General features: G+C 47.8%; 1 protein-coding gene across 1 annotated transcript in view; it reads left to right on the top strand.

The window, feature by feature from the left end:
• The first annotated feature begins 7182 nt into the window (after positions 1-7182).
• Positions 7183-25937, top strand: part of EPAS1 (endothelial PAS domain protein 1) — a 90336-nt gene continuing 71581 nt past the window's right edge. The window contains 1 exon segment of the mRNA NM_174725.2: positions 7183-7481. Coding sequence (NP_777150.1) covers positions 7456-7481 — 26 coding nt within the window. The 5' untranslated portion in view covers positions 7183-7455.

Genomic DNA, 25937 nt, shown 5'->3' on the forward strand with positions numbered 1-25937 from the left:
CTAGAGAGTGGGCCAGATGTGACTAGAATTTCCCTCCATTTCTAAGCTCCCTCGTCGATGTTGCTGGGTGCCCTGTTGTCTGCCACAGGAGTGCACTGAGGATGCCAGGATGATAAGGAGATCAAGGGGAGGTGAGACATGAAGATGCTGGAGACCAACTCCTGTCAAACCGCCCTTCCTCAGAGCATCTGCCTAGACAAGATGCCCAAAGCAGTTCTCTTCCCATGTAGGAAACGGAAGCCCTAAAAGTATAGTCTATGGCTGGACCCTAAGCAACCCAGAGATAGTCTCACACCTCTGCCAGCCTAGGCTAATGAGTCAGAAACCATCATGTAATTCAGTGATGCACAGAGTATTCAAACAGCAGAGCTTAAAGGAACTCTAAATATCTAGCCCTCTCGCTTTAAAGAAAAGGAAACTGAGGCCCAGAGATAGAAAGCCAATTTCTTTGATTTTCTCTGGTCATCGCAGCTATTTCTGTCTTTGTTATCTTTGTGCATTTGCTGGATTTTCCCCTAATAGTCCCCTCCAATTGCAGCCCTCATGGCTTCTTCAGCTGACTACTCGTCATCTTCCCATAGTTTCTTCCTCCAGCAGCACCTTCACTTTTTCTGCTGGGATCTCCTTGAAGAAGTATATTTGGACAGGATCCTCTCTAAAATCCTAGACAGGTAAGCCTATGGATTCCAATTTGGTAAATATTGCACAATATCTGTAAACATTGTACAGACCTAGTGACCACTGCCCAGATTCCCCTTAGAAATGAAGGGCATCCTCCCCCAGGCACTGGTGCCCATGATCAGATATCTTCCCCGGGAGCGGCCAGAATCAATGGTTGATCAGCACAGAGGTACACAGGCCTATCCCCTCCAACACAACTCTGAAGGGCTGTTCCAGCTTCAGAACTTCCTCGGGGGATTGGGCGAGGTCTTTGTTGAGATTCCACTTCTTCTTCTGCCCAATCCAGCTTAATTCCTGTTCCTCCCACTGGTGCTAATTCCAAGAGTGCTCCTTATTAAACCTCCCTGCACACTCATCTCCCCCTCAAGTTGGCTTCTGGGGAATCCAATGTGCTACAGGCACCATCATCATGATGTAGACGAGAGGGAGTAACTTCAGAACCTCGTCCTCCCCCTAACAGCATCACGCCACTTCAGTCAGCCTCTTACCCATAGGTGTTCCTCAAGCTCCAGGGGACAGGCATCAACCTCAGGACATGGTCACTTGTAAGCCCCAGTCACCAGACCTGGAGTGGTTGGGAGGGTTCTCCCTTCCTCCATGGCCTGGGAAGGGGGGACTCCATGACTTTGACAACTCTGCCCTCAAGACCAAATGTCTAGTTCTTGCCTATATCCATCCACACACTCCCTGAGGTAAGCACTGGCTAAATCCTGCAAAACCATCTTCAAAAATCTCTTTCTCCAGTTGTGTATCTTGGAAAAAAGGATAGTTGGTTCCTCTTGTCTTGGGACTGAACTCAGTTGACACTGAACTAGAAAAAGTCCCATTTAACACATGGTTACAGACCTTACTTTATTTTTAACAAACCAAACCCACACTACAGGAGTCAGGAGGGTATCTCTGACCCTTGTTCTGTATCCTTCTTAATTGTCCAGGCTCCAGGGTAGTGCTGTTTAGGGCCCAGTATCATCATTTTTAGTGACATTAGCACCTTCACTTCTGCTTGTGCCTTTTTCTCTCTAAGGTGGGGCTGGTGTGTCCTTTCTATGGACCATTCTTCCCGCATGTGTGTGATTTTACCACCTCGCAATGGCACCCACCAGCCTGGCAGATGGGCCAGTCTAAGTGGTGCTTCTCGGGGCCCTAGCTTTCTTATTAATACACAGCTGAGACTCTAGCTTTTCCTACTTTTTCACTCACTCTTTGCACTGTCTCACCCTCCATCACCAAACTCTTTTAACACTCATTGTTTAGACTCTGATTTTCCTCTCAATTCTTATATTAAAAAATTTTAAGAATATATATGTTGTATATATCAATTTAAAAACAGTTTAGGGGAGAAAATAGGAACATTACCACATTAAACTATTCTTACTGCTTTCAGAAGTCTTAAAAAGAGAGTAAAGGTGTGTCATTATCTGGAAATGTGGGGTATACACAAATAGAAACTGGATACATGGTAGCCATGGGCCAATGATTCCTTCACTGTTAGTTGAAGGACTAATAAGTGTGATGGACAGACAAGACCTTTCATGGAAAAAACCTCATCCCTAGACCTAAAAATGGAAGCCATTAGTCTCAATAGTTATTGATTATCCAGGTTGAGGCATAGGGAAAGCTGGGATTCTTGATTTTATATATATATATATATATATATTTTTTTTTTCTTAACCACTCTATACAGCAGATGGGAATCTTAGTTCTCTTACCAGAGATCAAACCCACATCCCCTGCACTGGAAGCGGAGTTTTGACTACTGGACTGTCAGGGAAGTCCCGAGGCTGTGGTTCTTTAAAACTGGATCCTTCTTATCAATAAGCACTTAGGAATTCAAAAAAGCTTGATCCTTTCCTTAATAAAAATTACAGAACTCTTTGAAAGATGACAAATTCTGGATTAAGGGTGTCAAGAATCACAACATTTAATAGTAGATATAGCATATGTCTATGTGAACCATCCCGCAGCTCTGGCCTGAATCCAGATGTGGGGGATTGGAGGGGGGGGTATGGTTTACTGGTGCTGAAGTTCAGTGATGGGAAGTATGAGAATAGATTTTGTAAAGTCACAACTTAAGAGCTGGTTTCTTTTGGAGGGAGTAACGTGCAAGTGTTCCTTGTTATTTCAAGTGTTATTTCCATAGGGGAGGAGTCATAGCCTCTATGATTGCCCTTCCTCCCATCTCTGCTCCCAAATCTGCAGCCTCTCCCACCCCTAAAACAACTAAATATCCAGACAAGGGCCAGATGGGTCATCCTTGAGATAACATACCTGGTAGCACCAGGACTCATGCAGGGACTTGCATGACTCTGACAGCCTCTCTTACCTCACTCTAGTTTCAGCCCTGATGTGTGATAATGCGCTGAAAGTCGTAAAATACAAAAGAAACAGCCCTGCCTTCTAATATCTCTTCTTCTGGGAAGACATATTCCAACATAATTTCCAACCACATCCTGGACCATACTATTACTTTAACAGATTACTGAGGTCTTATTTCTGCCATCTGCACACAGCATCCCAGGTGCCAGCTAACTACCAAGGTTGTAACTTAACTCCTTTTCTCTATCCCATCCTCCTAGGGCTATGCTCTATAGAGGAGAGGAAGCCAGAGACCCAGTCTTGGAACTAGTTAAAACAAGATGGGTGTTTCCCTGCTGCTGCAGCCTTTGTCACCAAGCAGTTCAGTCTGGAGTAAGGAGAAGGTGGCAAGATTTGTTAGGAGCTGGGCAGTTTGCTCCCATTTTAAGCAGCTTGGGAGCTTTGCCTAGTAGTGCCCTCTGCTGCCCTCTGTGGCCAAAACTTCAAGGTCTCTAGACACTGAGGGAGAAGGCAATGGCACCCCACTCCAGTACTCTTGCCTGGAAAATCCCATGGACGGAGGAGCCTGGTGCGCTGCAGTCTGTGGGGTCGCTATGAGTCGGACACAACTGAGCGACTTCACTTTCACTTTTCACTTTCGTGCACTGGAGAAGGAAATGGCAACCCACTCCAGTGTTCTTGCCTGGAGAATCCCAGGGACAGGGGAGCCTGGTGGGCTGCCGTCTATGGGGTCGCAGAGAGTCAGACACGACTGATGTGACTTAGCAGCAGCAGCAGCAGCAGAGACATTGAATCTGGGGCTCTCTCTCTCCCTGCCATCATCTTATGAAGCTTTTCTCCTTTAGTTCTCCATAGGCTTTAAAAGTAAAATGGGACACTCTAGCCACAAGCCTGCATCTGGTTTACATTCTCAGCTCCTTCCTGCAAAGGTTGTTGAACTGAATCCTGGAAGAAATCTTAAGAGGTCATTGGGTCCCTCAGCTCTGCTTTAAGCAAGACTGGCTGCAACCCTTCTGGGAATTATATAGGCTTTGGCAAATCTCATACTCCAAAATCCTAGGTTCTTCAATGTTACTCACTGGAATTTCCACAAAATCTGCATAATTGTTTATCTTAGCTTGGGACCTTTCACTTAGAGGGCAAAAATCCTGATTAGAAAGATGGGCAGGCTGGCCATGAGAAGGATCTGTTAATATGGTTGATGTGTTCTTATCTGATGCTTTACCTTTCCTCTTCTTTTTTTTAACATAAGTTAATTTCATAAGCTCAACCTTGTTGAAATGTTCTCTTTGGGTTGGAGGTGTCACTTTGCTACTGGCAAGCACAGCTGAAGACTTAGAGATTTCTCCTTGCTCTGGGAATGCAAGGCTTTGGGCACCTGAAAGTCATCAAAGTACCTGTTTCTTTTCCCACTCCAGTCCCAAGTGAGGTGAATAAGCTTACTGCTAATTAATGGAGAACTGTGTCTCACCAATCCTTTGGCTGGAGAAGCCCAATATGAAATTAACTAGTTCTGAAAACCCACCGAAGAATTGATGCTTTTGAACTGTGGTGTTGGAGAAGACTCTTGAGAGTCCCTTGGACTGCAAGGAGATCCAACCAGTCCATCCTAAAGGAAATCAGTCCTGGGTGTTCATTGGAAGGACTGATGCTGAAGCTGAAACTCCAATACTTTGGCCACCTGATGCGAAGAGCTGACTCATTTGAAAAGACCCTGATGTTGGGAAAGATTGAAGGCAGGAGGAAAAGGGGATGACAGAGGATGAGATGGTTGGATGGCATCACCGACTCAATGGACATGGGTTTGGGTAAACTCCAGGAATTGGTGATGGACAGGGAGGCCTGGCGAGTTGCAAAGAGTTGGACACGACTGAGCGACTGAACTGAACTGAACTTAAAACCCACCAACACCAAGAAAAGGTTCCCTAGAGGGATTTGCAATTTTTTGTTTGAATTTCCTAACTTCGGGCCTGATATCTGATTTCAAAGTCTGTGTGCACAGTACTCAGCAACCCTAGGAAAATGAGAAAATACGCCTGTTTCCCCAGTTCTCTGCTGGTTTTTACACCTATGCCTATTCCGCTTTCCAGTCCCTTCCAAAATCTCCTGAAAAGTACTCCCACCCCTCTTACAGGTTGCCAGGGGGAAAACACATTTATTTTGTATTTTGGTGGTGACACGAACTTATACCAAACTCTTCTTATGTATCTTATTTCTTGATATTTCCTTTTTGTATTATGTTTTAAAAAACATAAACACCCCCTTGACCATTTTAAGCATACAATTCAGTATTGTTAATATGTTCACATTGTTCATCGTCTAGAACTTTTTCATCCTGCAAAACTAAAACTCTATGCATATTAAACATGAATCCCTCACACCACCCTCTTCTGGTTTGTTTCTTCTATGAATCTGACTAGTTTAGAAACTTCAAGAGTGGAATCACACAGCATTTGCCTTTGTGTGACTGGCTTATTTCACTTAGCCTAACAATACTGAAGGTGCCTTACAGCAGATTATTTTTGTATAAAATGTGGGGAAGCTAAGGGGGGAAAGGAACAGCAAGGCTTAGGGTCCCAGGGTGGACCAATTCCGCCACCCTTGCTTTCTCTTCTCTTCAGCTCACACCTGTGAAGCCCGTGCGCCCGTCTCAAATGAGCTTCAAAGATTAAAATCCTCCCGGTCCCTTCCAGAAATATCCCTGCTGGATCGCTGCCATGTAGGTAGGGAATAGGGTGGGATTCTTGGGAGAGCAGTCAGCGGCAGCACAGAGCAGAGGATCCCCAGCGGGTGCGGGTCCCTGGCAGCGCCGAAAGAGCAGCAGGAAAACCTTGGGCTCTGACGGCCCCTGGACCTCTGATCTCCCTACACCTGCAGTCTTTTCGTTACCAGGGATTCAACTGGACCGCGGAGATACCTTGGGCAGCCCTGAAATTATGCGATTTGAGGACACGCTGTCAACTCTTATCCCGAGATCACGCCGTAGAGCCAGACTGCTTCTCCAGTTCTGAACTGGCCCGGACCCGGGCGGTGGTGGCCAGGTGTTGGGAGCTGGGCAAGGCAAGCCAGACCGCCCGAAGGACCTTCGATCAGGCATCCCCTCCAGCTCGGCGCAACCCCGCAGGCAACAGACGTGCCAGGTGAAGGAAGAGAAGAGCAGAGGCAACAGTAATTCAGTTTCACTGCACTGTTTCCCCAGATCCGACAGGCACAAGTGATTGGTCTCCCTGCCTCTCTCTTTCGGGGCTGCTAAGCTAGCTGCGTTCTGCCGGAAAAACACATCGCCCAGACCGAGCGCAGCGTTTGGAGACCTCGGAATTACCCCCCGACCTGGGCCCGATAGCACAGGCAGCAGGGCGAGGGACACGGGAGCGCGGCATCGCCGAGTGGCTCTATGAAGCGCGGGACCCTGGGCGCTCGCGGTTGAGCCCGGGTCCCAAGGACAGGGCAGAGGTGGGAGGACCCGGGCTTACGGGAGCACAGCCGCTCCTGCAAGCACCCCCCGCAAACCCAGTCCTCGCTGCCGCTTAGCCCCATCAAGGTGCGCCTCCTCGGTGCGGAGTCCCACCTACCTCCCGCCACCCCGCTGACCTCATAAACAACTTCGCTAACCGCAGAGGGCGGAGGCGGGGCGGGCGGGCCGCTGCTGAGCCGACCGCGGGGGCAGCGGGGCGGGCCGGGGTCAGGGCACAGGCTGCGGCCGCGCCTCCCGATTGGCCGGGACGCCGTGGGCTGCCCCAGCGCGCGGCGCGGGCGGGGCGGGGCGGACGGGGGCGGGGCCTGCCTGCCTGCGCGTGCCCGCCCCCCGGCCCCCGCCCGCTGCGTCCGCGCCCCTCGCGCCCTCCCCACCCCCGCCGGCCGCCGGAGTTTTTAAAGTGGGCTGACCGCCCCGCGAGCCCGACATTCGGGAGCGGCCCGACGCACAGCACCGGCGCCTGCCGCCTCCCGCCCCAGCTTTCCTGAGGCGGCCGTACAATCCTCGGCAGTGTCCTGAGACTGTATGGTCATCTCAGCCTCCGCGTCTGCCCGGCCCCGGACTCAGCCAACTCCAGTCGTTTTCAAGCTACTTCTTGTATTTTGAAAACCCAGAAAAGGGACTCCTGACTCCTTTTCGAAGGAAAAAGAAACTTCAGCCCCCTGCTCTCTGCCCACCGCCCCCCACTTTTTTTTTTTTTTTTTTTTTTTGCGTTTGACAGCGTCCTTCCACTCCTTTCCCGACCCCGCCTCCCGGTACAGGTTCCTCCCCGTCACCGTTCTCCACCCCCCCTCCCCCGCACCAAGCCTGCCGCCCGCAACTTCCACCTGACCGTGCGGACGCTCGGGACCTGCGAGCACCTGGCACCTTTCACATCGGCGTGGGCCTCGAGGAGTGGGCTAGGGCCACAGCGAAAGTAGCGGCTGCAGCCCGCGCCGGCCCTGGAGCTCAGGTGCTCGGAGCCTCAAAGGGCCCCAGCGACAATGACAGCTGACAAGGAGAAGAAAAGGTAAGCGGGCGTCCGAGCCGGTAGGGGAGTTGGTCCGGGGTGCGGGTGGCGGGGCTCCGCGGGACCGCCGCTGGGAGAAGAGCGCCGAGGGGACTTTGAGGACCCAGGGACGATTTGGAAGGTTTGGCAGGGGAGCGCAGGTGTCCAGGCTGGCGACGCGCCGCTCCGGCTTCGCGGTCGAGAGTTCTGTGGCCCGAAGGAGTCGGGAATCTGAGCGGACAACGAAGCCAGGAAATAGCCCTAGAGGTCGGAGGTGCTCTCGAGGTACCTTCCAAAATCCACCCCTCTCCAAACCCCGCACCAAACTCACGCGGCCAGCGTGTTGAAACGTTTCTTGGTTGACTCGCTCAAATCAACTTTCGACTTTCTCACGGCCCACTTGAGGGGCAGCATCCACTCTTTTCTTCGGGACCCGTGGGGTCCTTCTAAATGAACTCTGCCCGCTCTGCCTCCCGGAACTGGCAAGGGGCCGGAGGCAGAATGCAGCGCTGGGACGGGCCCCGGCAGAGCTGCCAGGGCTCAGCGAAGGGACCCACTCCAGGGCTCCAGACCCCACGGAAGCTGGAAGAAGTCCCTTTCCTGATCCCGCAGCTTGCCTCGGCGGGAGAGTGGGTAGTGGGCCCGGCTGCCTCGCGAAAGCAGCTGTCTTCGCGTGTGGGGAGGGGATGGCGACACCCGGCACTCCCGGCAGGTCCCGGTGTCTCTCTCCCAAGAGGACAGAGAAGGGCAGCCACGATATGCCCGCCTGCCCTCGCCAGCCTCTCGGCACTGGGTGAGAGGCAACGGAGGCCAACTCTCACTGCCCTCCTGCCCTCTCCCGGCGAGGGTGAGAGCGCACGGCGTGGCGCTCAGACGTGGGAACCACCTTGCCTCCTGCCATCGCGCGCGGCTTGCAGCCTGGCTCCCCTTTCCTCTCAACCTCCACTCGTGCCGCCCCAGCGGGCTGGAGCTCTCCGCCCAGTATTCGACGGTGGCTGGCGGGGCTGGAGTGCGGGGAACTGTAATCGAACGCGTGCTGGGCCGGCTGAAGGAGTTGAGCCTCCGGAGATCAGCTGCTGGGGGGTTGTACGGTGGTTCGGAGATGAGGAACCCAGCCGCGATGGGCGAGCGTGACCGGCTTCGAACCTGGGAGCCCGAAGAGCTCAGTGCTTGGGTCGATTTACTCGTGTTCCGACTTCGGGACCGGAGCCAGAAACCGTGTATCCGCTGGTCGAAAGCGGCGGTTCCCACCTCGGGGCACCGATAAGGGTTTGATAAACAGGAGCAAATCGCGCCCTTTCTGGCAGAGCGCCCGGGCCCTTCGCTCCCGGATTGCCAGGAGTGGAGGGGAGAAGGGGAGGGGATTGAGCCTAACTCCGAGTTTACGGCCGCAGCTGCCCCTCCCGCGTCACTGCGGCACCCCCAGGCCTGAGATGGCTAACGAAGTCTTGCCTCGGTCGATCTGGGCTCCCCGGAGACCGCAGCGGGCGCGCGCCCCGGGAGGCCTCGAAGCACCCCTGGAGTCTTCTGTCTTTGAAGGGCAGCGAAGCAGGGAAGGGACTTTTAAGATTCCAACGCATTTTGCAAGCCCAGTATAGCCTGCCAATAACAATGATTGAACAATCAAAATGCAAAGTTATAGTCAGCTCCTCTGCGCGCACACTGGGCTCCGGACCCGGTGAGGGAACTTATTGTACATTTTACAACTGTGATGCCTATCGGCGAATGTTGCAATCGCGGAGGTGGGGCCTGAAGGTAGTCTTGACAGATGTGTGAAGCGTCAGTTTCTCCCGCGCGGCTGTGCACGGGTTCTGTGCTGTTACATATGTTAATTGTTTCAAGAAACTTGGGAGCAGAGGAGAAATTATTTCGACATACCTAACTGTAGTGCCTCTTTTGTTAGAGATAGAGGGAGCCAGAATCGGAGCTGGAAAAAAGTTGGGTAATCAGGCTCTGAATTATTCGCAAGAGCAGCAGGTTTCAGAACCACTGTGGGGATTGCCTATGAGATGTCCAGGAGGCCAGAGCCGGTGGCCCTGCCTGTCTGCTTTGCGACTGGCCTTGGTTTTTATGTCGCAGACCGGCAGGGCAAACATTTGTGTCCCTCACCATCCGGAGTCCTGTGAGAGGCTGTCCAATTCATGTTGGGCTAAGTGTTTTGAGACATATTTACTTTTCTAGTCTGGCTCTGTTTGCTGGGGGCAGGCTCCTTGAAGGACCAAGGTATAATTAAAATATGTGAACCAGTGCATTGGAAGTTGGTGTGTCATGTAAGTGGTGATCCTTAGCTTTGACAAAGTGCTTCACAAGTTCCGTATGAGGCTTTCAGGTTAGGATTCTGTGTATAGATTCTTAAAATGTGATTCTTCTGGTTCAGCAGAGTCTCTTCTTCCCCCAAATGCAAGATGCACGGAACATTCACAGTGTTCCTTCTAACAACAGGCGTTCAAGAAGTGGGCAGGATTGTTTTGTTCCAGAACATTCATGCGTCGATGGAGATGTTAATGTTTAATAATAAAGAGTTTACTTTCTAAACGTTTGGCTGGCCTTGACAGAGGGTTTCAAAGTGTGCTCTTTTAGTGGTAGTGGGCATTCGTGCTGACATCAGAGATGGCCAGATGCTTGCTAAGGTGCTGCACTCACTTTTTGCACTCACCTGTCAGGAGTGAAGTGAAGGTCTCTTTAATCAGGATTCCTGGACTGTGAAGAGCTAGAAAATGTCTGGGCTACTCACTTCCTAATCAGACAATTTTTGAGTCCCTTCCCTGAAAGAGAAAACAGTCTGGAAGTTCTGACGTACATGGGGATTGGAGAGTGGTTTGGATAAATGTAAATCAGATCCTTGGATGCTCAGGGATCAAAGTCCATTCCCAAAGCTAGACAGCTCAAAGCTCCTTCCCAGAAGGCTTCTATTGCTTAGTGTGGGGCCTCCATGGAAAGAGGATCAGAAATCTCCTCTCCTGTCCCTGGGTGTAGTTGTTCCTCTGCTAAAGTAAAATCAAGTCCACCTCTTATTCAAATCTAAAGGCAAAAATATTGCTGGGCAGTTTTTCTCAATGTAAATATGTTTTCTATAAACATCCCTTTAACATTTGATCTCTCTTTCCAATTGCATTACTGGATGTAATAAATTGATGTAACACAGTACAGGTTCCCGTGAATAAAATTTAACTCACACAGCTTTTGTGAAGTTCTAAAGAATGCTGTGACTACAGGTTTTTTCAGTATTGCTGATGGGAATCTTACAGTTTTATGCAAGGACTGTTCCCCAGTGGAGAAGATTGCTTTGTGAAGTAGAGAACTACCTGTCAGTGGAGACATCCAAGAGGCTGTACTGAATACGCTGGCAGTTTCACTAGGAGTGAAAACCATGAGACAAAACTGTTTAATTCACTTCAAACGTAAATCAGTCAGTCTGTCTCTCTCTTTCTCTCTCTCTCTCTGTGTAGGGTAATCCTCAATGTTTTAGGAATCTATTCTGTAAAATGTTTACAAATAGAACAGAACCAATTAGATAATTCTTAGTACTCCAGGATTTTAGCCCAATACATTTGAAAATATTTGCTGTCATTAGTTATCTTAAGATTTAGGCTTTTCCACCTCTCAGGAAATCTCTCCAGTAGTACTGTTTTTTTCCCGCCTCAGTTCTGGCCCATACCAACATGACTTTTTTGTTTTAGCCTAATGAATCTTCCCTTTTGCTTTTGGTACTGACCTTCATTTGTAGTTCATAGCAGGTAGGGCTTTTGCCAATATTGTGAAGTTAACAGTGTTTGCTCCCAGGATTCCCAGTACCCTTTATCCTCACTCTCCCAGTACTAATATCTAGTGTCCTCATGAAATTAGCTCTGCTTTTCATACCATGATATAAACCAATATGAAAGCGAATGTGTATGGAACACCTACTCCCTCTCTGGATAAAATGTGGAGGAGACATTAAGGAATAAGGGATGTGGTCTTGGTCTTCAAGTTGTTTAGTTTGTTTGGGGGGAGGGAAGGACATACAAGGAAGCTTACCTAAAAATATAGGTAGCTTGCAGCTTGCTTGTCACTTTTCTATTGAGATAAAATCTTTTGAAGCTAAAGAAGTTCTTAATCACATATAAGCATAATTATTTAAAAGTATTGTGTGTGTTTGGGAGTGGGAGAATGGGTTCCTAGTTTTCCCTGGAATCACACAGGAGAGGCCCTGATAGCAGCATAAAGACTGGCTCTGAGCGAGTCAGTCAGTGTCAGGAGTGATGAGAAGTAGAGGGTTCAAGAGCATCCCTGGGGTATTCTCCGACACCATAGTCAGAAGGGCCCCCAGAGTTGAATGTTTGCTATTCTTTGCACACTTGCTTTGGTGAGGGGCATGAAGGGAGGCACCTAGTAGGGGTCTGGGAGTGATGGGGTGGAGATTCTGGTCCCATTAAGGGTAATCGTGGAGACAGCCTAGACTCTAGGAAGACCAGGAAGGGACAGGGAGCTTCTTAATCTGGGCTTTGTGAGTGGGCTTCAGAGGGTGGTCTGTGAGTCTCTGAATGGCTGCTAGTGTTAGGGATATAAGTATTGTTCCCCACAAGGGAAGTCAGTTCAGCACTGATAGCCTTTCATAAGTTCTGTGATCTGGAGAAGGTGAGCCCTTGCTCTTGAATGTCTGATTTGGTGACTGCCCTACCTTTCAGGATCTTACTGTTCAGGTCTCAGAGAGGTCCACATTTCACCGCCAGTGTTTCTCCCTGTCTTGGAGATGGGGGAGGAGGTTGGCATGTGCATCTAGTTAAAATTCTGTAGTGTGGCTTAACCTTACCTGTGCCCACCTGTCTGTCCACCCACACGTCTGCCCTCGGTAACGGGGGGGCGAGTGGGCAGCTCAGTGCCCTGCACAGGCTTACTTCTCATGTGGCTCATTTTGTTACTGCTTCTTAAAATGGCCATGAAATTTTATCTTCACATTTTCCACCATCCTCAAACAGTTACTGGAGGTCTTTTTACATACTAGGAATCTGTGTGTCCTTAATATTAATTATATCTGCAGTAGGACAAAACAAACAAAAAAAACCCTCAGTCTTGTTTGTGTAGGCACCATCCTCAGAACTTTCCGTGCACGAGCTCTTTTAATCCTCATAAGCATCCATAAGATAAGCCCTGTTATTATCCCCATTTCCCTGATGGGAGAGCTGAAGCATAGAAAGGCGAGATGCCAAAGGTCAAATAGGTAGTATGGCCTATGGCCGAGGCTCAGATTCAAATGGGGCAAAATGCCTTCGGAGCCTTTACTCTTAACCAGTGATCCACACCACCTTACCTTACCTAAGATGTCTATAAATACCATTCCGGACCTGTGGCAAGTACTCTATAAATGATAACTGCTTTTGCTGTTGTATTTATAACTATTATAATTACTTTTCTCTTTCGTGACTCATCACTTGTTTTGACCCTGACATGCAGACAACGATTGAAGATCTGAAGGGCAGGCTTGGAAGCCCTGGAAGCTCTTTATTTTTCATTGGTTTTCCTCTGTGCTGTGTGGGGTTTTCTCCAGTTGCAAGGACCGGGAGCTGCTCTCTACTTGCAGTGCACAGGCTTCTCATTGCTTCTCTTGTTGTGGAGCACAGGCTCTAGGGAAAGCGGGTTTCACTAGTTGCAGCAGGCAGGCTCAGTAGTTTTGGCTTCTGGGTTCTAGAACACAGGCTCAGTAGTTGTGGCACACAGGCCCAGGCTGCTCCAGGGCATGTGGGATCTTCCTGGACCAGAGATTGAACCGTGTCCCCTGCATTGGCAGGCAGATTCTTAACCACTAGACCACCAGGGAAGCCCTCCATGTCCCACTCTTAACAGGTGGCAGTAATTCAGTAATTACTGTAACCTTCGGACTCGATTGTGCAGAAGAACCTGTTAGAAGCTCTTCCTCCATAACTTTTGAAGAGCCATCTCCAAATCAAGATGCACAAAACAGCTTCTGGCTCTACTGATCTTTTGAAATTGTAATCACAGGAAGGAGAGAATGGAGGGGAGAATAAAGAATAGCTATGATCATTGCAATACTAGTACGGTACATCTTTATAGGGCCCTTTCTCTGATGAGTCCTAAGCTTTCACAGTCATCACACCATTGGCCTCTGCACTGTGAACTTTGAAGGGCTTCTTGAGTTTTCCCAGGGCTCTAAAACACAATTGCATGAACATATATCACTAAGGAGAGAGGCAAGCCATGTTGGCGGTTGCACATCATTGTGTGTATGGTGGCCATGCAAGGCGTGCCATTCACAGCATCTATGATTTTCAGGTAGAAATGAAATGAAATGTTAGTCACTCAGTCATGTCCAACTCTTGTGACTCCATGGACTGTAGCCCACTAGGCTCCTCTGTCCATGGAATTCTCCAGACAAGAATACTGGAATGCGGTGCCAAGTGCCATGCCCTTCTCTAGGGGATTTTCCCCACCCAGGGATCAAACTCAGGTCTCCCGCATTGCAGGCAAGTTCTTTACCATCTGAGCCAACAGGGAAGCTCTTTCAGGTAGAGATTGGGTGCAATCTGTCACCAATAGTCCGGTCTCAAGAAGAGTGACAGGGCCCTATGAGCCCTCTGGACTCAAGACAGGTGTGGAATGGACTAGAATGTTACCTACTTCTAAGTGGTCTTTTTTAATTTCCCCGAATTTTTTAAGACTACCAGTTAGCAAAAAAAAAAAAAAAAAAAAAGACTACCAGTTAGCTTGACCACCTTAGACTGTTTCCAGAGATCACTTGTACATCAGAAAAACTTATCTGTCATGACCATCAGAACCTTTGCATGTTCCTAGGAGGCACATTCCGTGTCCCTCCCCGCCACTTGGAAAAATTCTTCGGTTTTAAAGTTACAAGTAACTTCTATGCGAGATAATGACTCTGGGAAGCAGTTCCTTTTCTCATGTGGAAAGCTATTTCAGAAAAGAAGATACGTCAGTAAGGAAAACAACTCTATTAAAAATGTATATATTGATTTTGCCATGCCCCTGTCTGGTTTACTTTCCCAATTCTACAAAACCAAGGAAGTGGATTGTTAGAAATCTCTCCTTATATTTCTCCAGTGACTTTCTGCATCCCATCTCCATGGTACCATCCAATTAAAAAAAAAAAAAAAATCAAACCTGAGAGGTTAGTGCTAGGAATCATAACAGATTAATGATTTTATCGGAGGAGACTATGCACTAAAATACATGAGTGAGGAAATGAGTCCATTTTCTGCAGTCACAGTAGTAATGTTGGAGGTTAACTAACCCTGCTTGTGGTGCTGGTTGCTCTCAATTGCTGGGGATGCAGCCAATATGAGAGTCTTTTAGAAGTTCATCGATTCTGTAACAGCTTTAGTTGACTCTTCTGGTCTCACTTTCAGTCTGAGTCTCCTTGCTTATGACCTATCACTGTGTGGAATCAGTGGTTCCCTATAAATAAGGGGACACATGGCCTCAATCTATTCCAAAGCATTTTATACATACTTTAAAAATACATCAAAGTGTATGTTTGGTTTTGGTGGGGGGGGGGTTATGTAATAATCATTGAAATCACTATGCTGGGTATCTAGTCGGACAGTTCTCTCTCTCTCTCAATGCTGTATTTGTATTAACAAACGTGTGTTTTCACCTCTCTTCTCAGCTATTTGTAAGGCATCCTCAGACAACCACTTTGAATTGTTGCATTGCTTTTTCTTGGGGATGGTTTTGGTCACCACCTCCTGTACAAAGTTGCAAACCTGCATCCATAGTTCTTCAGGTACTCTGTCTACCAGATATAACTCCTTAAGTCGATTTGTCACTGCCACTGTATAATCACAATGGATTTGATTTAGATCATATCTGAATGGCCTAGTAGTTTTCCCTGCATTCATCAATTTAAGATGTGTGTTTTACTCTTGATAAAAAAAGAAAGATTTCGTATTGTTACCACTTTGAATAAGATTTGTTCTGACTGCCTCTGTGTAGAGGGCAGAGAGAAAGAAGGGCAACACATTATCCTAATTTTGTGTTTGACAAATTGAGCTGTGAAAAGAAGAAAGCCATACCATCTGCAGTGAAGCTAGAGCTGGACCCGGGTGTCCCCTTGGGCTCCTGTTACAAGGTAGTTAAGCATGAGCACAAAGGGGGCGACTCAAACTTCAGGGCTAACCACTCTCATTACTAATGAGTAATTACAGCAAATATTTACAGGCCTCCTTCCTACCTTTACGACTTCCTGTTGCTGAAGCACTTTGGAGTATTGAGAAAGATCCTGGAAAGTACGTCATACCCAGTTGCAGGAAAGAATGTCTTTAACTTTAAGTGCACGCACTCTGTTTATGAATTCCATGTGGAAACAACAGAAAATTGTGCTTGGGAGGGTCTGTTCAAGGGCCCATTCTTCAGAACTTGAAAACAAAATTTGAAAAATCAATTCTGGACGGTCAAATGTATGGAGAGTGGAACACGTGATGTTTCTGCAGAATGTTCTAGAAAGAATAGGAGTGTGCAAGCAAAGCACAAGTCGCTTGATAACTACTTTTTAAAGAACATGTGACCTCTGCACTGTTTTTCTGAATGAAGATAATCAAGCTTAATTAAGTACATCACAGTATGTAAAGTATGCCATGTGGGGAATTCAGGAAGCTAGAAGAATATCATTCACTCCATCAGGATTTCAGAATAAACCACAATAAGGCCTCCTTCCTCTGTACTTGGTTTAAGAAGCACTCCAGTGAAATTGCTCTCTTCGGTGTCTGTAAACTACATACCCTTGTGTTTCTCTCCTGTGTTTCCAAGAGTTCTCAGATGCTATTTTAGAATGGCAGCCTTCACTCCAGCACTGGCTGAGGTTGATGAAGCTAATTTTGGTGCCCAGGGTAGAGAGAGAGAAGTCCTCTCTGGAGCTGAAAGGGCTTTCTGGTGCCTGGGTTCAAGAGCTGCATGGTGTTACTGGACACACCACGTTTCACCTTTAGAACCTTTATTTGTGTGCTTGCACAACACGTGTTTATCCAGATATTAAGATAAGAGAAGTATGAAGGTCACATTTCGCGGGCGACAAGGAAACTTCTATAAAAGTAACCGTATGGCCATGCTGCAGGAGTCTGTCTTTTCTTTTGTACCAAGGATTTAGGGGAATTAGTGGTGGGTGGGGCCTGAGAGCCAGTCCCTTCACAGTATTCTGGCTTCCTTGCCTGTGCTGTGCATGTCCTGGCGCAGCTGACATGTCTCTCCCATTTGGCCAGGCCCTTTGAAGTGGTCAGGATGTCAGAGGGAAATCTTGGTCCACTGTGTGGCTGCCCCACTTTCTCGAACTTTCTGGTAGTCTCTGGAAATTAGCCCCTGCCCCCATGCATTTCCCTGCTATGTGACTGGCTGGGAGGGAGCCTGGCTGCTCAGATACAATAGCTTTCCTAGCCTCTCAGAACAGGTTTGCATGGTGCTGCTACTGCCCTATTTTAGGCAGGGTTGTCATGTCCTTGGAGCACAGAGTCTTTAGCGGGGCGGGGGAGTTCCTTTTGTGGATTTGCATGTTTCTCTTACAGATTTCCAAGGATTAGCCGACACACTCAAAGCCTGAATGCGGAAATGGATCCTTGGTCCAGTTTTCTTCCCAAGGGCAGTCCACACAGCATTGGGAGTTCATCTCACTGACAAAAAGGGACCCCACTTCAGCCAAGCACCCCATTCACCATCACCCAGTGAGCCTCCTGAGCCCCAAATGTGCCAGTCTCCTCCTTGTACCCTAAGGACTTTCTCACCCCATGTCATGGGTCTCCCTCCCACCTCTATTCCTTCAGCCCAGTCTCTCCATCTCAGATGTTCTCCCCATTTCTGTCTCTACTTGAGTATCTTCCTCTTTCCTAATGTGAGGCCGAGTCCCCCAGGTCTCCCCCTCCACTCCTTTCTAGCTCTTGGTTGCTTTCTCCAGAGAGCCTGCCTGATTATATTTCCTTGTTATCTAATGACATTTCATGTGGTCTTGTCTTTCCAGCAACATTGCATGTTGCTGGAGGGCAAGGATGTCTGATTTTCTTATGTGCCTTGTAAACATCTTGCACATTTTGAGTCCCTAAAATCATGCTTAATTTAAAAAAACATACAGTTGCTTTATCGATGTCTCTTGGGTCACTTGGAAAGCCTGCCTCTTGGACTGTGCTTTTCTTGTTCATGTAGATTTGAGCCCTTTTTAAATTTTCCTTGACAAGAGAAAAAAGAGAAAGGAAAAAACAAACAAACAAACAAACAGAAGACCATAGACAGATGTGGTTGACTCATGATTTTACATCAAATGCAAGCATTAGGCAAGTATTGTGAAGTCAGGGCTTCACTTTAAGAATGCCCAATACACCAAGGGTAAAGTGCAAGCCAAACAGCAAAGTACTTCAGGTGAAAGTTTAAAATGGTCAGGTGGGAACGGGTGTGTAGGGGAGGACCCATTCTCTGTTAGAAATCATCTTCCCTACGGAGCCTTCCTGATTTGCAGCACGGTGGTTCCCCCTGCATTCCCATGGCCCTTAGTCTGAATGGTGCAGCACACTGGCTCCCCTGCATTCCCATGGCCCTTAGTCTAAATGGTGCAGCACACTGGCTCCCCCTGCATTTACATGGCCTTTAGTCTGTATCATGCTGCTGGGATGATGCTGTTACAGCTTGCTTTTCTGTGTGTGTGTGTGTGTGTGTGTGTCTGTATGTGTGTCTGTGTCTGTCTCTGATTACCACTTAGGGAGTAAGCCCTTCAGGAACAGAAGCCCTGTTAACTTTTTCTGTTCTCAGCACTCAAAACAGAGGCCCACACTTGGTGCCCAGGATTTGCTTGTAGACTCAGTAACTTGATCTTATGTTATGAACTTTGGGCTTAGTGCAGAGGGTTAGCGATTTAGGCAGAAACCTTTGTTCAGATCAACCTACCCATCCTCCTGGAACCCCCACCATGCGTGTAGTAAAGTCTGGGGGGCTACTGTCATCATCGCTGTGTACAAACATTCTAAGTTACCTACTAAATTCAGGTGCTGTGCCGTGCAGTGAGGTTTCAGAGAGGCTTTAGATGGACCTTGCACTCAGGGGGCTTGGAGTCTAGTTGGTGAGTCAGAGAATTCCTAAACTGATTTGTTTAAAATCATGCAAGATGGTTGATGTTAAAGGTTGTCCTCACCCCATCTTTACGATGTTGCTGTCTTGTTATGAAGTTAAAAAGAGCTCAGACAAAACACTGAGCAAACTGGAAGATTGATAGTAATTGAGTGTGAATAAGGGTAAGTAGATCTTGTGTACTGTGAATAGTTAGAGGTTTAAGGGAGGAGCATTAAGAGCTAGGTCTTGAAGATTAGGTAGAATTTAGATAAGCAGATGGGTTTTGGGCATTCCAGTGGGGTGAACAGCTGGAGTTAAATGAGGAGGTAGGAATAATTAGGGTGTACAGAGCAGTACTGGTGAATCGGCTCCTTCCAGAACTGAATCTGGAGCTGTATAAACGTATGGGAGAAAGGGGTCAGGCCCAGGCTGGTGCTGAGAAGTTGAGGACACCATGATAGCTTAGTCATGACGTGATGGACTTAGGGCTGCCTTGGGGCCACAAGAGCAGTGCCTGCTTCTCTTGGGTTATTTGAACCTAAGGAAGATGCCCAGGGCACACCTATTATCTTCCAGTTGACTCTAGCATAAGCACCAAAGGGTGGGTGGATGGTACCATGGTTATCCTTTGTAAGAATGACCTCAGAGACTGAAAATGCCCTCTGCATCTCAGGAAATCAGTCATCTGCAAATGTGCCCAGCTTGCTCTAGAATATATTTCTTTTTGGACTGTACCATGCCTGAGGGTAACAAATGCCTCCTGGGGTCCAGAGTGGGAGACCAGAAGGGGACAACTTGCTGTGTTCTAAATAGCTTCCATCAGGCTCTGTGGATGAGTGTGTGATGGCTCATCTCACGTTCTCATTTTGATGGTGAAGCCTGCTTCCCCCTAATAATTTGATGGGGGCTTTCATCCTCTCCCTTCTTGCCCTTTGTCATCATAGATTCTAGGTTTCTGAGTCTGGTCACTGTGAAAGGCTATTCAGTGCTCCACTGTTTGTAGAGAGAGAGGCATCCATGCTTTTTGGCAGTTTGTACCAATCACTGGGAGTTGTGTCCTTTGCACAAAGAGGCAGCTGAGCTATTCCTTGGCCTACTCCTTTCCTGTTATGTGGCTATACCATTCCCTAAAACCTGAACTCTGGTGTTCTTGGACAGGTGTAGTCAAAGAACATCTTTTGGAGTCACCTGGTGGGGTAGCTGGGGTTCTTCCCTCCCCCTCCACTGTGGGTCTGAGCAGCCCAGGAAGGGCCCCCTCTGGAGCCAGGTGGACAGAGCCTTTATCCTCCAGGCCCGCAGGTGGCGGGGAACCACGGACCCCAGGGCAGGCAGCCCAGACACAGGGGCTGTCTGGGGGCTTGGGCAGTCCCTGGGAAGCAGCCTCAAGGAACGTCCAAAGACACCCCACAGCCCAGGAGGTGACGTTTACCCTAATCTAGCTAGAGCTAGAATTTGAGTCTAGCATCTGCCTCCCACAGCTCCAGACAGGCCTCCGGAGGGGAAAGGAGGGAGATCTAAGCTGGCTAATCTGCAATGACACTGTCACCATGCCTACTCCTCTCTGGGGTTTTCTTTTTTTTTTTTTTCCTTTCCAAACTAAAATTACCTTTAAAAATGACAGTTTTTGCCACTGTTAAACTCCAAGCAAGCTGTTTTCCCACTTGGGTCATTTTGGTGACAGGTCATGGGCACACGTGGTACTGGTGTGGTCATGGCAGCTGCTGGCCAGCGTGGGGTCTTGGAAAATCCTGGTGACCAGAGTGCCCCGGCAGCAAGGAGTCTGAGATGACCACGAAAGTCGATTCTTTCTTTCCCAGACCATCCACTTGTGCACATTTGAACCATTTTCCATGCTCAGATAAACACAAGCCTTGAGATTCTGGGTCACCTGTATGGATCTAGATGTCACGAGGGGAATGACGTCACTTAATTCTCCTGGAGTTAGATCTTCTGGGTCCAGGCAGAGGATGTGTTTATTTTGGAAAGGGACAAACTTTCACCCACTTGAATTCCTTTGCCTCCAAAATTAGTGTCAGGGGATGACCACAAGCATTCCATATTTCTTACCCTTTGTCTTGCCAAACAGATTGTAAATGCCCCCAGGGCCGCCTTTGACTTCTTCTGTGTCCCTGACAAAGCTGACCTCCACAGGAGGTTCAGAGGAGCTCTCAGAAACCTCTAGGACTGAGAGACTGTTCTAGATCTTTTCTGACTTGTGTGACCTAGGAAGGTAATGTTTCCCATACCTAAGTGGGGGTTACACACATTACCTGCTTTCTAAGAGTACTATTATTATAAGTTTGAAATGAGCTAGGATTTCAATAAAACCATGCCTTTTATTTTTTAATTAAAAAAAAAAATGTATTTTTTGTCTGTGATGCACAGCTTGCAGGATCTTAATTCCCCAAGCAGGGATCGAACCCATCCTCCCTGCAGTGGAAGTACAGTCTTAACTGCTGGACCTCCAGGGAATTCCCTAAAACCATGCATTGTAAAAGTGTTTTAATAAGCATTTGTAAAAATAGATAGCTGGTGAGAAATTGCTACATAACACAGCCTGGTACTCTGTGCTGACCCAGAGGAGTAGGATGGGGGTGGAGAGGGAGGCACAAGAGGGCGATGATGTGGGTATAATTATGGCTGATTTGTGTTGTTGTACAGCAGAAACTAACACAACATCACAAAGCAACTTTCCCTCAATAAAAAATACTTTTAAAAAAGACAAATTAAAAAGCATATTTTTTATGCTTTGAAAGTCATTTTTGCAATGATTATCTCAATAGAAAGACCTTTGAAAAGTATAAAGTACAGACCATTAAGGTATTAACAAGCACAGCATTATAATCACTTGGCACATCACTGCCTGTTGGAGTGATTTGACTGCAACTGAGAGGGAGTCTTAGCCGACTCTAAGTGGAGGTCTCTCACTTGCTCTCAAGCCTATCAAGGGCTTTTAACTGCCCTCACCCGCAGCTGTCCCCAAGATTATGGGCTCTTGCCAAGAGTGATTTCCACATTTGAGTTGTATTTCTCCCATATCCTGAGATGTGAGAAAATCTGATAGCATCAAGAGACTAAGGAACCTTCCAGGACTCCTGAAAAATGGTCTGACCCTGGGTATGCCTCTTTCCCTGCCTGGCCTGTTCTCCCCTCATCTGTGAAGATGAGGGTCCAGGGTCTAGGGCTGCTGCCATCCTGATGCAGTGGGAATTTGCCCTTTGATTCAGCACCCTCAGATCTCTAGACCTACAGGGCTATGTCTGCGCCACCTCTGCTTGGGTCCCACTTGTTGCTCTGTGTCTTACAAGTAATACCTAATTGTAGGCCCACGGTGGCTCAGACAGTAAAGAATCCACTTGCAGTGCAGGAGACCTGGGTTCCATCCCTGGGTTGGGAAGATTCCCTGGAGAAGGGAATGGCAACCCACTCCAGCATTCTTGCCTGGAGAATCCCTATGGACAGAGGAGCCTGGTGGGCTACAGTCCATGGGTCACAAAGAGTCGGACATGACGAAGGAACTAAGCACAGCATAGCACAGAAGGGACCAAGTGCTGCAGCCAAGGTGTTTAAAAGGTCAGGCAGCCTGCTAGGAGAGATACAGAAGTAGGGACCCGTTGATGCCTTGGGATGCCTATGATCCTGGTCTTACCAGTAGTGGGAAGAGGCTTTGGATGTGAAGAGTCCGGCTGTGCCACATAGTGACCATGAAACTTGGCAGGGCATTCGCTCCAGCCTCAGATCTGTCACCTGCCCCGTCCCTGACACCTCTCGTGCCTGAGCTGGCCCTTCCTTCAGCCCCGTTTTGAGGTGGACAGCTGTCAGGGCCTTAGGGCTCAGCTTAAATATCACGTCCTCAGGGAAGCCTCCCCTGAGCCCCTCAGCTGACCTCCAGCCCTCTTCTCTCTCTCTTTTTCTGAAAGACAGCACTCCCCGCATGCTGTCATTCACTTGTCTGTCTGTTCTCTGTTGCTCCCCACTAGTTTGCAAGGTCCTTGAGGGCAGGGCCATTCTGTCTTCTTTGCCACCATATCTTTAGTGTTTGGGGGCGGTGCTGGACACCTATAAGGAGCTCCTTAAATATTTGTTAAGTGAAATAATTACTTCAGCGTTGCTGGGTCTTTGGCCTCAACCTGGCATCATTTCTTACATTTGTTCAGTGCTCAGTTTTTTTCCCCAAAGCTTGTGATGAAGTAGTTGTCATTCTCATCATACAGGTGAAACAACAAAGACACAAAAATGTGATTGCAAAGCCAGAGTGCAGAAGAGCCCATGTGAGCAGAACCTTCTCTCCCCTGGCTGGTGCTGCCTCTCTGGGCACCTTATTTTTCTGTCATGGTGATGTTATTGTTTGTCTTATTTGGCAATGTTTACACCAGAGAAGTAGGGGCCATTGTGTGTTGGTGGCGACTGGAAATACACAAGAGAGTCCCAGGAGAATGCCACTGTCGGTGCTCACCACAATTAGCAATTGTCGGGCCAGGGGCAGTAACTGGGTGGGTGGTGTCCCCTGTGTGGCTGGTTTTATGTGTTAAAATACCACTGTCTGCTTCTGACAGAGGCAAGGGAGAGTAGGGGAGTGGAGATTAGGGAGACTGGGAGGAGCCTAGGACCTCAGTCCCATTTCTCTCCGGTCTTGTCTATCCTACCACTTAAATCTAGGCCCTTTCTGCTTGGGAAATGTCCTGTTGTATGTCTAGTGAAATTCCTGTGGCCTAGTGGAAAGAGGAGTGCTAACCAGCTGGGTGACCTCTGAGCCTCAGTTTCTCCATCTTTAAAATGGGCCAGTAGGTGGGACCCAGTTCCATTGTGAAGTAAATCCAGGTGGAGCCTGGTCCCAACTCCTGTTTCCAGGTGCCTCCTTAGGGAGGGAAAAAGGGAGGTTAAAGGTGATCAGAGAGGGTTTTGAAGAAAGCCTCTCCAGTTCCCTTGTAATTTCCCCCTCTCCAAGAGAAGGTTCTATTAAAGTGGAGAGGGCCAGAGCCTTGAGAGTCAGTCCTGGGCATGGCATGATGCCAGAGAGCAGGTTCTGGACTCACTTCATTGGCAGCAATAGGGCCCTCCTCCTTAAGGAGGAAGTGGGTTTAGATGGGACAGTGTTTCTACATTCTATCCCACAGTTTCTACAAAAGGGAGCAGTCGTGTTACCAGGTAAGGCCATGTCTCATCTCCTAATGCCAGGGCAGAGCAGGGCAGGCTTCTGGGGTGAATGAGAGCACCTGTAACAAGAGACACAGCATTCCTACACCCTCTTTGAGCCCCGTTTCTTCATCTGTCAGATAGCTGCTATAACCCCTGCTCTGCCAATTGGATTGGGGCTTGGAAAATATAAACTACTGCAAAAGAAGGGGTTATTACTTCTGTGATTTGTGTGTGTGTGTAAATAAACATATCTGGCGTACTCAGGGTTGATACTGACGTGAGATGAGGGACATACACTACCTGAAGCTACTGAGTCCCTTAGCCTGAGGCAGTGAGAGAGAGGACTGAGTCGGAAAGCTGGTGGCCTTGAGAGGAACAGGCCTGGAAATTGCTGAATGGAGTCATGCTGTATTTGGGGGGAGTAGTGGGGAGAGTGATGTGGGACAGAAGTGAGTCATGGTGCATGAGTGCTGGGGAGTCACCTTGAACTTGGGCCAAGAAGTAGAAATATGGAGACTTAGGTTTATCTGCCTTACATCAGGTACATCAAGTTCTGGATGGCCGCCCACTGGCTGGAGACCTGAGGTGGACGGCTCTCCCTTGCCGCCCTGGGAAGGCTTTCTGCTGGCTTCAGCCCCGCTGAGCAAAGTCCGCTTGTTCACTGGAGTTCACACAGACTCCTTGCCAGGCCTGCCCAGAATCCTGTCTCCTCTGACTTCCTGTGCTCTTGCATAATATTTCCTTGCTTCTTGAATGGCTGCCCCCAGTGTGGGGGCAGCTCCCTGACACTGCTGGATGGACAGCAGGATGTGGAGGGAGGATGGGGATGTGCAGACATACCCAGGGGTGCCCGGGCTCCAAGGGAGGAAGGCAGTGTTCCCCAAAATGTTTAGAAGGAGATTTTAGCTTTAGGGTAGTTAGGGAGACTGGGACACACAGACACACACCCCAGACCCTATAAGTTGTTTCTTCTGTAAAATTATTATTAAACTAGTTGTTTCCTTCTGATTATAAAAAGTATATATGTTCCCTGTAAAAAGTCATAGTACAGGAAGGCATCAAGATGAAAATAAAAATCACCTAAATTCCACCTTCCAGAGATAATGACTAAACAGTTTGGTGAACATATTTTCTTCAATACAGTAACTTATGGACATGTAATTGCAAATATGATCATACTATATACAGTTGTAGAAAATGGATTTCTCATACAGCAAAGTATCAATATTCTCTCTTGCTATCACAGTGCATAGATTTAATACAGCTTCCGCTTACAGATGTATCATAATACAACACCGATTCATTGACATGTCCAGGTTCAGAAAACAAGCTCTAACCAGCCCAGAGATGTTCACAGACTTGGAAAACAGCATCTCTTGTATACGCCTGACAAATGTGTTAGCTCTAGTGTCCCAGAAATAACTACAAATTAAAAGGTTTTGTACCCATGTAGGCCTTTCTCTAGGCTTAGAATAATTCCCATGATTACATAGAAGAGGCTGGGGCACTGAGTGCTGTCAGGGCTGGGCTGGGTGTCCCTTGGGTAAGATCGTCTCCCCATGTGGCCTGTATGTCTGCCCTGAACCAGGAGCCACTAGCTAGAAGAGCAAGTTTTTCTTCAGTGGTGTTGTTCCTGGGCCCAAGATGCCAAATAAATGTCATGTAAAATTTTAATTGATTATTCCCTCCTGAAATTTTGTAACCCTGTTTGTATCTTTTTACAAGATACCCTTCCTTTTACACAGTAGTGTGTTCATAGTATTAAACTTTAGTGCATATACAGTATCTTTCAGATTGGTGAAGATAAAAGTAAAATAATTTTTAGCTGGAGTAGATGCTATCAATACAATGTTTCTGTCTCTTGCCTAAAAGCCGTACAGTACATAGGAACCTTCAAGTTGCAGTTTCAAAGATGCAAACGTCAGGCATGAGTGAAATTGCAGTGTACCCTCCATCTGCTGTTGCCCACGGTCCTTCAGCTATATCGTCTCCCAGCTCTTCCTCCTCCTCCAGTCAGTGACTCTTCATGCCTGTTCACTCAATGCCAGGCCGTGTGTGCCAGCTGTTGTACTTCCTGCTGTACTTTTCAAGGTAGTGTACTGTAGGATCAAAAATGTTTTATTTCTTTATGTGTTTTTTTATGTATTATGTGTGAAAAAAGTATCATAAACCTTTTACAATACAGCACTATGTAGCCAGTTGTGTCATTAGTAGTTGGGTACCTAGGCTAAACTTAGTTGGTCTTATGAACAAATTGAATTTAGCAATATACTCTCAGAATGGAACTCATTCACATTGGAG

The sequence above is a fragment of the Bos taurus genome, chromosome 11, assembly GCF_002263795.3.
Source record: "Bos taurus isolate L1 Dominette 01449 registration number 42190680 breed Hereford chromosome 11, ARS-UCD2.0, whole genome shotgun sequence".
Classification (NCBI taxonomy): Eukaryota; Metazoa; Chordata; class Mammalia; order Artiodactyla; family Bovidae; genus Bos; species Bos taurus.